General features: G+C 41.7%; 1 protein-coding gene across 3 annotated transcripts; it reads left to right on the top strand.

The window, feature by feature from the left end:
* The first annotated feature begins 3,664 nt into the window (after positions 1-3,664).
* Positions 3,665-9,168, top strand: LOC125739893 (tripartite motif-containing protein 16-like). Of its 3 annotated transcripts, none has more exons than XM_049010444.1 (6): positions 3,665-4,338; positions 5,927-6,022; positions 6,202-6,435; positions 6,743-6,893; positions 7,335-7,394; positions 7,875-9,168. In XM_049010444.1, exons 1-6 carry the CDS (start codon positions 3,961-3,963, stop codon positions 8,387-8,389), a joined length of 1,434 nt encoding a protein of 477 aa, XP_048866401.1. In that variant the 5' UTR covers positions 3,665-3,960; the 3' UTR covers positions 8,390-9,168. The 3 variants fall into 3 exon arrangements, with proteins under 3 accessions (XP_048866401.1, XP_048866400.1, XP_048866402.1); XM_049010443.1 differs by having other exon boundaries at positions 6,743-6,902; positions 7,875-9,167; XM_049010445.1 differs by having other exon boundaries at positions 6,743-6,902; positions 7,358-7,394; positions 7,875-8,066.
* The last annotated feature ends 5,116 nt before the right edge of the window (positions 9,169-14,284 follow it).

Genomic DNA, 14,284 nt, shown 5'->3' with positions numbered 1-14,284 from the left:
TGTTTTTTCAATAGGAAGAGGGTCATGTGACACATCAAACTTATTGGGACTTTCACAAGAAAAACAATGGTGTGCTTCGTTTTAACATAACTTTATTATAAAAAATATGACATTATAAAAAAATCATTGTAAATTATAAAAAATATGACATTAATCCATTTTAATTCACTCTAAGATGAGCCTTAGACATAGAAAAAGGACAACTTGAAGGGGTCTGAAAACTTTCCATATGCACTGCATTAATGGAATATTGTTCATTTGTTTTCTGGTACAGATTTTATTTGTTTGTCTCATTGTTTTATAAATAAACTCTGTAGTGATACACAGCCTGTGTAAAACTATATGGTCATAGTCTCTACTAATGACATCAGAGTTGCACAAAACACAAGCAGAGCAGTATAATGAAACACAGCATATATTCCAGCCTCAACATGATTGGTCTCATCATCCAGACTTACCCTTAGATAAAAGGCCACGATTCAGCTACTTCCTGCAATAGCTCTTTGTTCTTATCACAGCAATGGTGTAGATTAAACAGAAGAGGCCAACAGCGGTGTGCAAATGAAATATAGAAATAGCCCCCTATTGGAAGCAATCAGACAAATCAGTATAACCAGAATTACTATGACCACGATGAGTAACTACTGCAATAGTTTACACCTATATTACGCATCAATATGCTTATCATTCCAGAGACACAAGTAATCAGGTATAGCAGTTGCATTATAAAATTCCTTTTATTCAGTGAAAGATGCCGTGTTCACTGCAACTGTAAATAAAAATATCACCTTCTACGGGTGTAGTTCATTAAACAGTACAAATACATCATAACTCCTCCCCTCTTATTCAATCACCTGCCATTTTGAATATTATGTCATCAGTACATTGTAAGACTGTAAACACATAAAACCATCTCTTCAACAACTGATAGGAAACAATTGCAGTAAGTTACAATTTTGATCTAAACTGTTTTTCTCTATTTTTATATGAATTTACCGCAAATATATACACTTACATTAAACATAAAACATCAAATGATTCCAGGACCAAGCCATGTTTAACAACAGGAAGTACATAGCCAGTTGGAACAATGTCAGAGCAAATAGTAACAATCTTACTGATAAAGAATGAAAGAAACTGCTCACATGAGAGAACAGCATTGTTTAATCACGTTTCAGAATAAGGGTAAATAGCCACATTAATTGCGTTAAATAAACCCCTAGGATTCTTAGAAATTGATGATACTAAATCAGCAAAATAATCATATTTAGATTTCTTAACTGCATCCTGGAAATTGAATAAAAATTGCAAAAAATCTGCGTAGATACATTCAGCCTATCTCTTTTCCAACGCTGTTCTGCAATTCTACAGGAGCTGTTGTGTAGTGTCATTAAGTCATGGAGCTGGTCTTCCATTTTGTAGCGGATCTTGAACAGAGCAATTAAGTCTAAAAAACGTTTTTATGAAGAATTAGATGCTAAAATAGAGTCATCAATATCATCACACTGGTCATGTAGATCAAGACTAGAAAATATGGTTTTTAAATCAGATATAATGAACTTAAAAAGCAAAAATTGTGTGGAGCACAGCGAGTAGTAGTAACATTAGCAATAATATTCAAATCCATTGTTAAAAAAAGTGAATCAGTAAATGAAGCATCTCAAATATCAGTATTATTAGCTAAAATACCACATGTAAGAATGAGTTCAAGGGTATGACCGAGAGAGTGTGTTGGAGTATTAATATGTTGCATAAAATCAATTCAGTCCAATAGTAATAAAAAGTCATGAACCAAAGGTATTGATTGACAATATTGATTAGAATAGAATAGATTGCTAAAATTGCCAACAGTAAGTACTGTATCATCGTGCCCATTGCTTCCGGGATAGGCTCCGGACCCCCCCCCCGCGACCCAGTAGGATAAGTGGTTTGGAAAATGGATGGATGGATGGAAGTACTGTATCATAGGAGGAAGGAAATTTGAGAATTCGAAAATGAATATATCATTAATTACGGGGGACTTGTAAACCACAGCGCCAAAGCAAGAAGATGAGCTATACACCTCAAAAAGTTGCAGCTTGAAGCTACTAAACAGACCCCTTGTGAGGTTCCGACAGAAGAACACACTTTTAAAAACAGTGGCAATGTCCCCCCATGACAAGACAGCCGAGGAGATTTTAAACATGGATAACGTGGTGGAACCAAGTCAGTAACACATGAAGACCATTAACAATCCAGGTCTTGGTGATGAAAAAAAGTCCAGTTTCTTTGACGTAATAACATCTTGCAGAATAAAGGTTTTATTAGACACTGACCTCACGTTCAGGAGAGCAGCCATTATAGACGTAGAAAAGCTTGTTGCAGGAAGAGCTTTGCTGAGCGTGTGGAGATTAGCAGCATTTACCTCCTGGGAAAAGACAGAAAAAGAGTGAGACTACCATGAGATTCAGAAATTAAAACTGGTGTCCAGCACCCAAGGCCTGGGGTCGGAGTCCCGTGCAGGAGAAGATGGCTCATAGAAGAGTTTCAGCAACGAGGAAGGAAACAATGAGTCGGCGTTGTTTCACAGCAAAGCCAGCTCTTCTTCCGTAGTGGCGGCTTCGGGTGTATCTGCGTCTCCGAGAGGCGCACAACTCACTCATACAGGTAAACACCGGCGTCGAGGTGAAGAAGTAAATAAGAAATGGAAGTTCAAATAATGTTCCATCAGAAGAAATAAATTAAGTGTAAAGCATGCAAGAAGAGATGATAAGTAAAGAAACACGACAGTAGCCGCTGGAATAAACTACCATATTGTGGTGCCGGGCAGACTGAGGCATCGCAGGATCAGAGAAGAACAAGAGACTTGCTTGCTCTCTTTAATAACAGTTCTTAACAGGACTATAACAGGCATCCAACGAGCCCTGAACCAAGTACACAGATTTGAAACACAAGGTTGTCAGATGCAGACATGGTGGGAGATTTACACAAGCTAAATACAGGCGAGGATCGGGCCGGGTACTCACAAGACACGGACAAACACACACGCGTCAATAGGGAAATGCAACCATTAACATTGACAACAACAACGACAACAATACCAGGGCTATTTACGATTGCACACAAGGCATTCTGGGACATGCGCCCTGCCGGTGCTACAGTATAACAATTAAGTAAAACCATAAGTTAACGTGATGAGCAGAGAGCCAGCCACATCAGTAAGAGACATCATGTGTAGTCAATAATATCAGTAAACGCTGTTTACTAACTAATGTAAATGCAGGTAATCAGACACAAGCATCAAAAGATAATCTACTAGATGAGCTTGAGGAGTCAAGCCTCATTATTGTTGCTTCTTACAATGTCTGAGAGCTTGTGCATGTAAGAGCGCCACCTGGAGGGCATCTCTTTCACCACTGCTTAATAGGGACTATTTAGTCATTTATCGGTCCAACAGAGAGGATGTGTCACCAGATGTTCTCAGGGTATCGTGGTCTTCCTGTGTGGAACACTGTCAGTGACACACCTGCCCAGAAGAGCACGATCACTGAGGCACTGCTCACTTCTCACTGCTCTCTGCTCACTGCTCTCTGGTCACTGCTCTCTGCTCACTGATCTCTGCTCTGTGCTCACTACTCACTGCTCTCTGCTCTCTCGGCTCTTCCCAGTCTGGTTTTGAGCCAAAACCACACCTGCTGTAGCAAATCCTGGAAGTACCTCCCATCGTCACTCTCAAGATCAGTTTCTGCAAAGCAGAAGGCAAAGCAGCGCAATAAAAAGACAGAAGCTGGAGGGAACTTAGATGAGAAGAACTTTGCATTTCCAGTCTGTTTAGATCTGCTGAAGTATCCAAGGACTATTTAATGTGGACATCGTTATTGTATTAACTGCATTAAGAGCTCCTGGGATCTTGTTGGAGTTTACAGCTGCCCCTAGTGCAGACAGGCCTTCATACCTAGATCTGTTCTGGGCAGAAACACCATGCTGGCTGAAGTGGTGGATAAACTAAAGAAGACTGAACTACAAGCAGGTACTTCTGCTGACCGTTATGCTGGACCTGGAAATGTGGTGTGTGACGTCTGTACTGGGAGAAAACGCAAAGCTGTCAAGTCCTGCCTGGTGTGTCTGGCCTCTTACTGTAAAAATCACCTCAAGCCTCACTATGAGTCTCCAGCTTTTAAGAAGCACAAGCTGATTGATGCCACTGGATATCTGCAGGACAAGGTCTGTTCCCACCATGACAAACCCCTGGAGGTCTACTGCCGTACCGACCAGCAGTGTATCTGCTATCTCTGTACGATGGATGAACACAGAGGCCATGATACAGTCTCAGCTGCTGCAGGAAGGGAGGAGATGCAGGTCAGGCGTGAAACTCTGTCATATATATTTATTTATGAATCATATATAAAGTAAACATGAAAATTATATTTTTTATCAAAAAAATGTATGACTTGTCTGTATGTATTTTAGTATGTCTGCTTCGGTACAGAGAAATCACTTTTGGCTCCTTCTCTTCTGTCTGCTCTCAGTGGTAATAAAAATGGTATTAAATGTACACTACTGTGTATTGCCAAAAGTATCGGGATAGCTGCCTTTACACACACATGAACTTTAATGATGTCCCATTCTTAATACATAGGATTTAATATGGAGTTGGCCCACCCCTTGCAGCTATAACAGCTTCAACTCTTCTGGGGAAGCTGTACACAAGGTTTAGGATTGTGTTTATGGGAATTTTTGACCATTCTTCCAGGAGAGCATTTGTGAGGTCAGGCACTGATGTTGGACGAGAAGTCCTGGCTCACAGTCGCCACTCTGATTCATCCCAAAGGTGTTCTGTCGGGTTGAGGTCAGGGCTCTATGCAGGCCAGTTAAGTTCCACCACATCAGACTCGCTCATCCGAGTCCTTATGGACCTTGCTTTGTGCACTGGTACACAGTCATGTTGGAACAGGAAGGGACCATCCCCAAACTGTTCCCACAAAGTTTGGAGCATGAAATTGTCCAAAATGGCTTAAAATGATATAGCATTAAGAGTTCCTTTCACTGGAACTAAGGGGCCAAACCCAACCCCCGAAAAACAACCCCACACCATAATCCCCCCTCCACCAAACTTTACACTTGGCACAATGCAGTCAGGCAAGTACCGTTCCCCTGGCAACCGCCAAACTCAGACTCGTCCATCAGATTTCCAGACAGAAAAGCGTGATTCATCACTGCAGAGAACACGTCTCCACTGCTCTAGGGTGCAGTGGCGGCATGCTTTCCATCACTGCATCCGACACTTTGCATTGTGCTTGTTGATGTAATGCTTTGATGCAGCTGCTCAGCCATGGAAACCAGTTCCATGAAGTTTTCTATACACTGTTCTTGAGCTAATCTGAAGGCCACCAGAACTTTAGAGGTCTGTACCTATTGACCCTGCAGACAGTTGGCTTCTACACACTGTGCGCCTCAGCATGCGTTGTCCCCGCTCTGTGATTTTATGTGACCTACCACTTCGGGGCTGACTTGCTGTTGTTCCCAATTGCTTCCACTTTGTTATAATACCACTAACAGTTGACCGTGGAATATTTAGTAGCGAGGAAATTTCACAAATGGGCTTATTGCACAGGTGACATCCTATCACGGTACCACGCTTGAGCTGCTGAGAGTGACCCATTCTTTCGCAAATATTCGTAGAAGCAGTCTGCATGCCTACGTGCTTGATTTTATTCACCTCTGGCTATGGAAGTGATTGGAACACCTGAATCCAATGATTTGGAGGGGTGTCCCAATATTTTTGCTAATATAGTGTATAATGTTCTGCCCTGAAGACTCTTCCCCTCACATCTTCCATGTGTATTTAATTTCTGCTGTACAGACATTTTCCAGGAGTACAAATAAAGCCTAAGAATATGGTTTCAGTCAATGAGAAACTCATTTTCTATTCTTTTCCCATCTGTAGAAACGATTGCGGGAAACAAAGAGAGAATTTCAGCAGAGAATCCAGAGGAGAGAGAAGGAGCTACAGGAGCTGAGGGAGGCTGTGGGCTCCATCACAGTGAGTAAGAGGCAGAGGAGAAGATAACGGCGTCCTGCTGGAGGAGACATTTCAGGGCTCAACCTGAACCCTCCCTCACTCAGCCAAAGAGGATCTTAGTGTTTGGTCACCATCCAATCTGATCCGGGCTCCCAGTGAGAGCTGAAGATACACCTGTCCTTTGTATGTGTCTCTGACAGAGCTCAGCACAGTCAGCAGTACAGGACAGCGAGAAGATCTTCACTGAGATGATCCGCTCCATTGAGAGAAGACGCTCTGAGGTGACAAAGCTGATCAGAGATCAGGAGAAGGCTGCAGTGAGTCAGACTGAAGGACACATGGAGAGACTGGAGCAGGAGATTGATGAACTGAAGAGGAGACACTCTGAGCTGGAGCAGCTTTCACACACAGAGGATCACAGTCATTTCCTCCAGGTAACAAAACTGGTATGCGTTTCCTGAAGCCTTCTTAATGCTACGTTGTTCGTAAGTTCTTTCTTTTAACATAGAACTTATGAAAAACGTAGCATTAAGAAGGCTTTGGGAAACTCACCCTTTACCGGTTAGTAAAGCAGAGGTTGCATGTATTTGATGACAGACCAACACAGTGATTCCACCTTTTATATTGACAAATTGAAAACTACAGTATTCAAGTAAATGTCTGCTAGAAATGATAATTAAAATTTTATTACATAACACATTTGTTTTGATGAAGCTGTTTAATCAGACTGTGTGTCTGTAGAGGTTCCTGCATTTTCCTGTCATCCCTGAAGCTGGATTTGGACCCAGAATCTCTGTCAATCCATGCTACTATTTTGGAAACGTGACAAATGCGGTTGTCAAACTGAAGGAACAACTGGAGAATGTCTGCAAAACGAAAACGGCAGAAATCAGTGAGACAGGTTAATAAAGAAATACACTTTCCGTCAGGGGCGCCGCTAGCAATTTTGGGCCCTATGACAAAATATGAGGTTGGGCCCCCCTACCACACCCATTCAGATCTCTGGGGGCCCCTAAAGGGCGTGGGCCCTTAGAATTGTCCCAACTTTCCCCCCCTTAGCGGCGCCCCTGCTTTCCGTGTTTGTTTAGGCCGTTCAGAGAGAGTATGTAGTACGGTCAGCCTTGTATTTCACTGAACAAGCCAATAAATCTTGGCAGAAAATGGCTAAATTATACAAGCTACAGAACCTAGACCAATTGTTTTTTTTCTAAATGAAACAATTCAAAAACCTTGAACATTTTGTATTATGCGTAACTTAGAAGAATTATCAGTTTGTTGAAGTGCTTGTTATTGTCCTTCATAAGAATAACAGCCCATTTATGTCTACTTCTAGTTACTAAAGATGCTGTCCTACAGGTATTAGTGCCCAGGACCAGAGCAGAAATCTTACTATGTGAGTCTGGTTACACACACACACACACACACACTTCTCTCTCCCCATATGAGGTGAAGTGTCTTTTATCGCGTTTCCTTTTCTTCTGCTGGATGAGCTTCTCTTTCTCCCTCCCGATGCCCCCTGATCTTTCACATCCACATAAACTCTGTGCATCAGTTCCCTTTCAATCTGTTTGTAATGCCAGTGCTGATGATTAGTATTTTTCCGCTTATTGTTGCCCTCTGGTTTTGAGATTTACAGCATATTCTCATGACCAGGTGAACATATATTAAGTTTTTTAGTGATGATACAAACAAATTTCTCTAAAATCTATTTTCCAAAACTGTATCAAATGCTATTGGACAAGATGAAAAATCTTAATAAAAGATTAAAATACATACATCAGAAGTTTCAGATCATACCAATGAAGTGCACACTTTTTTAACAAAAGGAGTCAAGAAGACCAAACCATCACCTTCTGATGTTCTCCTCCATCAGATTCCTGTCGGCTCACTCTGGACCCCAACACAGCAAACAGAAACCTCCATCTGTCTGAGGGGAACAGAGTGGTGACATCGAAGATGGAGAGACAGTCATATCCTGATCACCAGGAGAGGTTTGAGTCATGGACCCAAGTGTTGTGTACAGAGGGTCTGACTCGGCGCTGCTACTGGGAGGTTGAGTGGAGCGGCACTGGAGTCGGTGTAGGCGTCACATTTAAGGGGATGAGCAGGAATGGGTGGGGTAATGACAGCGCACTTGGATACAATGACAAGTCCTGGTGTCTGTACTGCAGAACCTTCAGTTACTCATTCTGGCACAATAATGAGCGAACTGTGGTATCCGGCCCCCCCTCCTCCAGGATAGGGGTGTACCTGGATCACAAGGCAGGAATTCTGTCCTTCTACAGTGTCTCTGACACAATGACCTTCCTGCACAGGATCCAGACCACGTTCACTGAGCCCCTCTATCCTGGGTTTTACCTTTTTGACAGTACAGCCAAACTATGCTAGCTAGGTTAGTAGGCCATTTAATGTATCCCAAAAATAACTAAATAGGTAATAGAGGAACACAAGGCTACTAATTGTGACCTGTTTGCTGTTGCCACCTGTCACTTGAGATTTTTTGTTTCTGTGTTTGGTATCAAAATGAAACATTGTGGCTTATTAAGTCTAACTTGTGCCAATTTTCAATTTTATGTATAATTTCTGAATTCTATCCTGTATTACACCGGACACAAGTTCCCAACATTGCATAGCATGAAATATGTTTAAGTGTCAATAGGATCTTCGGAACACAGAATGAATAACTGTACGTAATATCAGACTACAGCAAAAGGCAACAAGGAAATGGATCTTTAAGTTTTTTTTATGTAAAAGGTAGAAATAATGATCATAAGGACAGATGTAATAAACGTCCAATTATACAGAATTTATGAATTATGCATTTAGGTCATTTACAGGTTTTTTGGGATAACAGACTGACTTCCTTTAAATAATATCCGTTTTGCAAGCAAACTGATCAAAATAATGTCTTGCATTAAATTTTTTTTTTTACACAATTATTTTAGGGGCATTAAAATCAGTGGAAATCCGGGACTGATAATGCTTTTACCATCTAATGTACCTGTTTTTCATAATTCACGATGATTGCTTTAATTGGGATAATTCTGGAGTTCAAAATTATTTATATATTTTATAGAATTAATATGTGGAAAACCAACAAATTAATAAAGCAAAACATTCTGACAGTTTGTTGTTTCCTCACTCTCACTATCATTCTCCATTTTGACATAATATAAATATATATGAACCTCTGCCCTGTATCTACTGGGACGGGCTCCCTGGGCTGAATACAGTGTTTATCAAAGATGGATGGAGGTTTTTACTCAACATGTGTAGTTAAAAATAGATCTGGACAAACCGGTATAAGACACCAGTAAGACAGCATTTAGATACCCAGCAAAGAATAAATACTTGTCTGCAAATATCAGTATCTTCATCTCCAGTCAGTGACTGTGGGTCTTGAACAAAGACATTACAAAAAAGATAAAAACCACAGAAGGCATCATTGTGTATATTTTGGGAGCAATATTAGTAAAAATGACACGGCTGATGTGAAAGTCAGCTCTTTATGCTGAATTATGCATGGTGTGTGTCACAGAATCTCATTGGTGCCACACTACAGTAACCAGTAAAATGAGATTTTTTTTTACTCTAATCAACAAAGTCACTGAATGACTTTGTCAGGGTTAAACCGTCATCATGGGATTTTCTCATACGATAACCCTAAAGAGCAGAAGTGGCTGCACATCCCAACGAGCATTCGGAGAGTCTGACGTGAAACTTTAATTATCTGCTTCAAAATTCAATAATCTTATTTGTCACATGTGCAGATATACAGGTACAACATGCAGTGAAGTGAAAAGCTAGTCTGCCCCATCACTGGGCACAAACAAAAGCACATAAACAATAGACAAAATAATTAAATAACAAAAAAAGGTAATAGAATTTTCTAATCATTAAATAAAACTAGAATAAAATTAAGCCGAAATCTGAAACCTAACAAGTATGACTGTGTAGTAAATTACAGTGGGTGTGCATGAGTTTTATCTTTGAATGTTTGCTGGCATCTCAGAATTCAGGATCCTGATGGCCTGAAGGAAAAACCTCCTCTTTTAGTTTTAGCCCTTAGGCTGCACAGTCGCTTGCCTGAGTTGAGCCGGCTGAACGGTCTGATGCTGGGGTGGGTAGGATCCCTAATTATTTTAATTGCCCTGGTCCTGCAGTGCTTGGTGCAGTTGTCCTGCAAACAGGGCAGTGTTAAACATAAGATGTGCTCTGTTACACCACTATCTGCAGTGCTTGGTGTAGTTATCCTGCAGACAGGGTAGTGCTGAACTTAAGATGTGCTCTGCTACACGCACCACTATCTGCAGTGCTTGGTGTAGTTATCCTGCAGACAGGGTAGTGCTGAACTTAAGATGTGCTCTGCTACACGCACCACTATCTGCAGTGCTTGGTGTAGTTATCCTGCAGACAGGGTAGTGCTGAACTTAAGATGTGCTCTGCTACACGCACCACTATCTGCAGTGCTTGGTGTAGTTATCCTGCAGACAGGGTAGTGCTGAACTTAAGATATGCTCTGCTACACGCACCACTATCTGCAGGGCTTGGTGCAGTTATCCCCATTTGTGCTGATGGGCTTGTATATCCACCACTAGCTTCTTGGTCTTGCTGACATTCAGTGAAAGATTACCAGCCTGACACCATGGAGAACCATGGTGCTGCCAGATTCTCTACCTCATCTAGAGATGCCAGCATTGTGTGCTTGGCCTCACAAACGTGTGTGTAAAGGGAGTACAGCAGAGGGCTCAGCACACAGCCTTGTGGAACTCCTGTGTTGATAAGGCTGGTGTTGGAGAAGCAGCTGCCTACTCTCACCACGTGAAGCCTGCCCTCTTGAAAACCCCAGGACCCTTTCACAGAGGGTGATATTCAGTCCCAGATCTTTAAGCTTTGTGGCCATTATGTTGTTGTCTATGTGAGACAAAGAGGTGTGGAGAATATGCGGGATGATTTCATCTGTAGACCTTTTAGTATGTGATGTAGTCTGGAGTGGATCAAAGTTTCTTGGAAGGAAGGGGCAGATAGAATCTTTAATAATCCCCTGAAAGCACTTTATCACAAGAGAGGTCATTGCTACAGGATGATCATTAAGGCATGTGGGTGTGTTGTTCTTTGGTATAGCTGCAATTACAGATTCTTTTAAATCAGGTAGGAACCACCAACTAGGCTAAAGGGTCATTGAGGATGGATGTAAACCCTGCAGCTATCTGATCAGTACATGATTTAAAAATGCGCCTGGAGATTACGTCCAAACCTGGTAATTTCCTGCAGTTCAGATGCCTCAGAGTACGAAAATCATCGCTGTTCTGCGTCATGCTAGTGCTACCTCTATTGCCATTGCTAACTGGCGAGTTAATGCTAGCTTTGTTTGTGTCAAACCGCTCGTATAAAGCATTTAAATCTTCGGCCAGAGAAGAATCAATGCGCCAACTGGGTTTATCTGTAAAATCCATAATCATCTACTGTCCCCCAGATGAAAGGTAGGGTCCATTTTCTCCTTGTATCGGTTTTGCCTCCAGTCAGTGACTGTGGGCAGTAAGCTTCCTTAGACAGTAACAGGCTGCCTCATTTGCTCCTGCCTATAAGCCACCATGCACGTGTTCACCGTGTCCCAGATGGTTTTGTCCACCCACGGCTCCTGATTGGAAAAACAGTGGATTGATTTTATTGGAATGACGGACTCCGCTAGTATAGCAACAAAGGTGACAGCTGCATCTGCAAACTCATTGATGTCGTTAGAACTTGACTGCAACGCTTTCCAGTCCACGCCATCAAATGGGTCCTATAATATGGCTTCTGATTGGATGGACCAGCATGTGATCTCTCTCATCACTGGAACATCTCTGGTTCTTTTTCCATCGCCGCAGTTTGGCTCCTGTATTACCTTTGTTATTGTTCCCCTCATTGTTCCCTTCATTAACACTGAGGTCTCTGCATACCAGGCTTGAGTGTTCACTGGTACAATGGTGCTGAAAGCCGAGCTGAAGTCGATGTGTAACTTCCTGGCAGAAGTGTCCCTCTTGTCCAGATGTTCATCGCTGAGAGAGAGAGAGAGAGAGAGAGAGTCATCCAGAGTGGAAGTAAAATTTAAAGAAGCTTGACACCCCCAAAACATCAATGGGAATGAAAGCAGGCTGGGATTGTCATCAATCTCTCATTTGTACCAGTTGCAAAACAAGAGAAACTGCAGTGGCATGGTAGAGGAAGTACACAAACAATTTACTTCATTAAAAGCAGAAATAAACAGGCAAAATTGTACTCTAGTAAAAGTTAAAGTACCCCCTTGGTCTTTCTAATTAAAGGTGAGTAAATACTTGCTTGTAAATATACTTATAGTATTAAAGTAAAAGTACTTGAACTTGTAACCCCTGATGCAACTGTATGACATACACTAAGCGTGTCTATGTGGCATGATAGTGTTGTATTTTCCAATCAAAACATTGAATACTCATTTAAAAAAGCTTCAGAAATCTCTTATTCCACTCTATTAACTGAAATTAGATTTGCATAATTAACCAGCTGCATTGCTTAATGTTGATAAGCACATTTAAGCTAAGCATACGCTCTCAGACACACAGTTCAACAATAGTTCCTGCGCTAATACTGTATAGGTTTATGCAATATGACGAAATATATCATGACGGACGTCTATCATTTAATAATTTATTATTAAAAATCTTTTTTTGTGTCAAAATCACACTGTTACACACAGCATGAATGCAAGCAGGAAATCTGTATGAAGGCCCCAATTGTCACTGCCTGATCTGCAGCTGCTTTGCACTGGGTTTCACGCATGCATACACTGCGCAGCCTTTCATAGCACTGCCTGATCTTTACCGCGCAACAATTCACAGTTTTCTATTTACCTTTTTTTATTTTATACATTAATGTTTCATACTTTGTTACATTCTTAATTGGGAATATGCACAAAGGTTCTAAATAAAAGGGGGAAAAAATCAACATCATCCAATATAAAAATGAATAGCAATGTGACGCAATGCTAAGTAAAAATAGAGTTGAAAGTGTAAATGTTTGATGTAAGATGTAGTGACAGTCAAAAGTGTCCACGGCTAAATCTACTAAAGTAAAGTACTGATATGTGAAAAATATACTTAAGTACAGTAACAAAGTAATTTTTTCCACCACTGTCCTGGTGGAAAATCACAGTATATTTTCAAAAAGTATATTTTCAGACCAATATGTCACAACAAGAACTCATGGCATTCAAGTAAACACATACATTTTCACATTTCTAAGTAATACATCAAATGCTACTGTAGCGTGGTGGACTACCTGTTACGGCTGCAATGCCCTGCCCATGTTGTGTGTTTATACTGTAGTGAGTACAAAGACGGCAGTTTGACGCCATTTGAGCGCATGCTCGGTGTTGGGGTGATGGCCGCTTGTCTGGTGGGATGTCCCTCTTTTTGGCGCCTGGGATCTGGCTTCATTTTGCTGCCCATGTTGCAGTGTGAGTTGTGGGTCCGTAAACTTGTAAGACTGTCCCCTGTGCTGTACGCTTCCCGGCTGCTCCTGGACGGATGGCCACGTACTCCTCCCGGTTACCGATGCCCCCTTACTTGTTGCTGGATTGTCAGCTCTTACGGTATTTATAAATCAAGGCTGGCCGCTGCTTTCGTCTGTTTCTGCTCCGCTGTTCGCTGTGGTTTCTGCTTCGGCACGTTCACCTCCTTTGTGGTTCCTCGTAATGTTATCGGTGTACCGATGTTATGCGTTAATTTGTTCATTTCATATCCGGTCTTAATTACTGATTAATTCATTTGTCCTGACCAGCAGCCCTGTGTTTCATTTCATCTTCGCCGCCAGCTGTTCATTAGCGAGGCTGCGAGCTTGAGGGGGGAGGGTTAGGGTTAATGATGGGTGCCATTGAATTGTAGGGCAGTGTTTTTAGTTGCCCACTAAATAACGCTGTGTTATCGGTGTGTGCGGAGCATGTGGTGGCCCCTTGGCGGATGCGCTTCCCTACTGCTCAGGTCCAGCCTGTTCACCCGCTTTCCCTGGTGCATGGATCAGTATGAGCGGTCAGGAGCAACTTTTTGTTTTATATAATAGTCTTTTATATTATCACTCATAAATAAATTGTATTTGGTACCCGGAGACGTGCCCCAGCCTTTCTTGGTGCCCCCACCTGTGTGACCTACTGGGTTAGCTTAACGTTAAATATGTGCTTGGATGAAATTCCCAGGATGCTGCAGTCAGACTACTTGCACGTCATGTACCTGCAAGGCTTTTCAGATCCCTCCACTGTCGCCATAATCT

This window comes from Brienomyrus brachyistius, chromosome 4, assembly GCF_023856365.1.
Source record: "Brienomyrus brachyistius isolate T26 chromosome 4, BBRACH_0.4, whole genome shotgun sequence".
Lineage (NCBI taxonomy): Eukaryota > Metazoa > Chordata > Actinopteri > Osteoglossiformes > Mormyridae > Brienomyrus > Brienomyrus brachyistius.
This window is presented reverse-complemented; position numbering and strand designations above follow the sequence as displayed.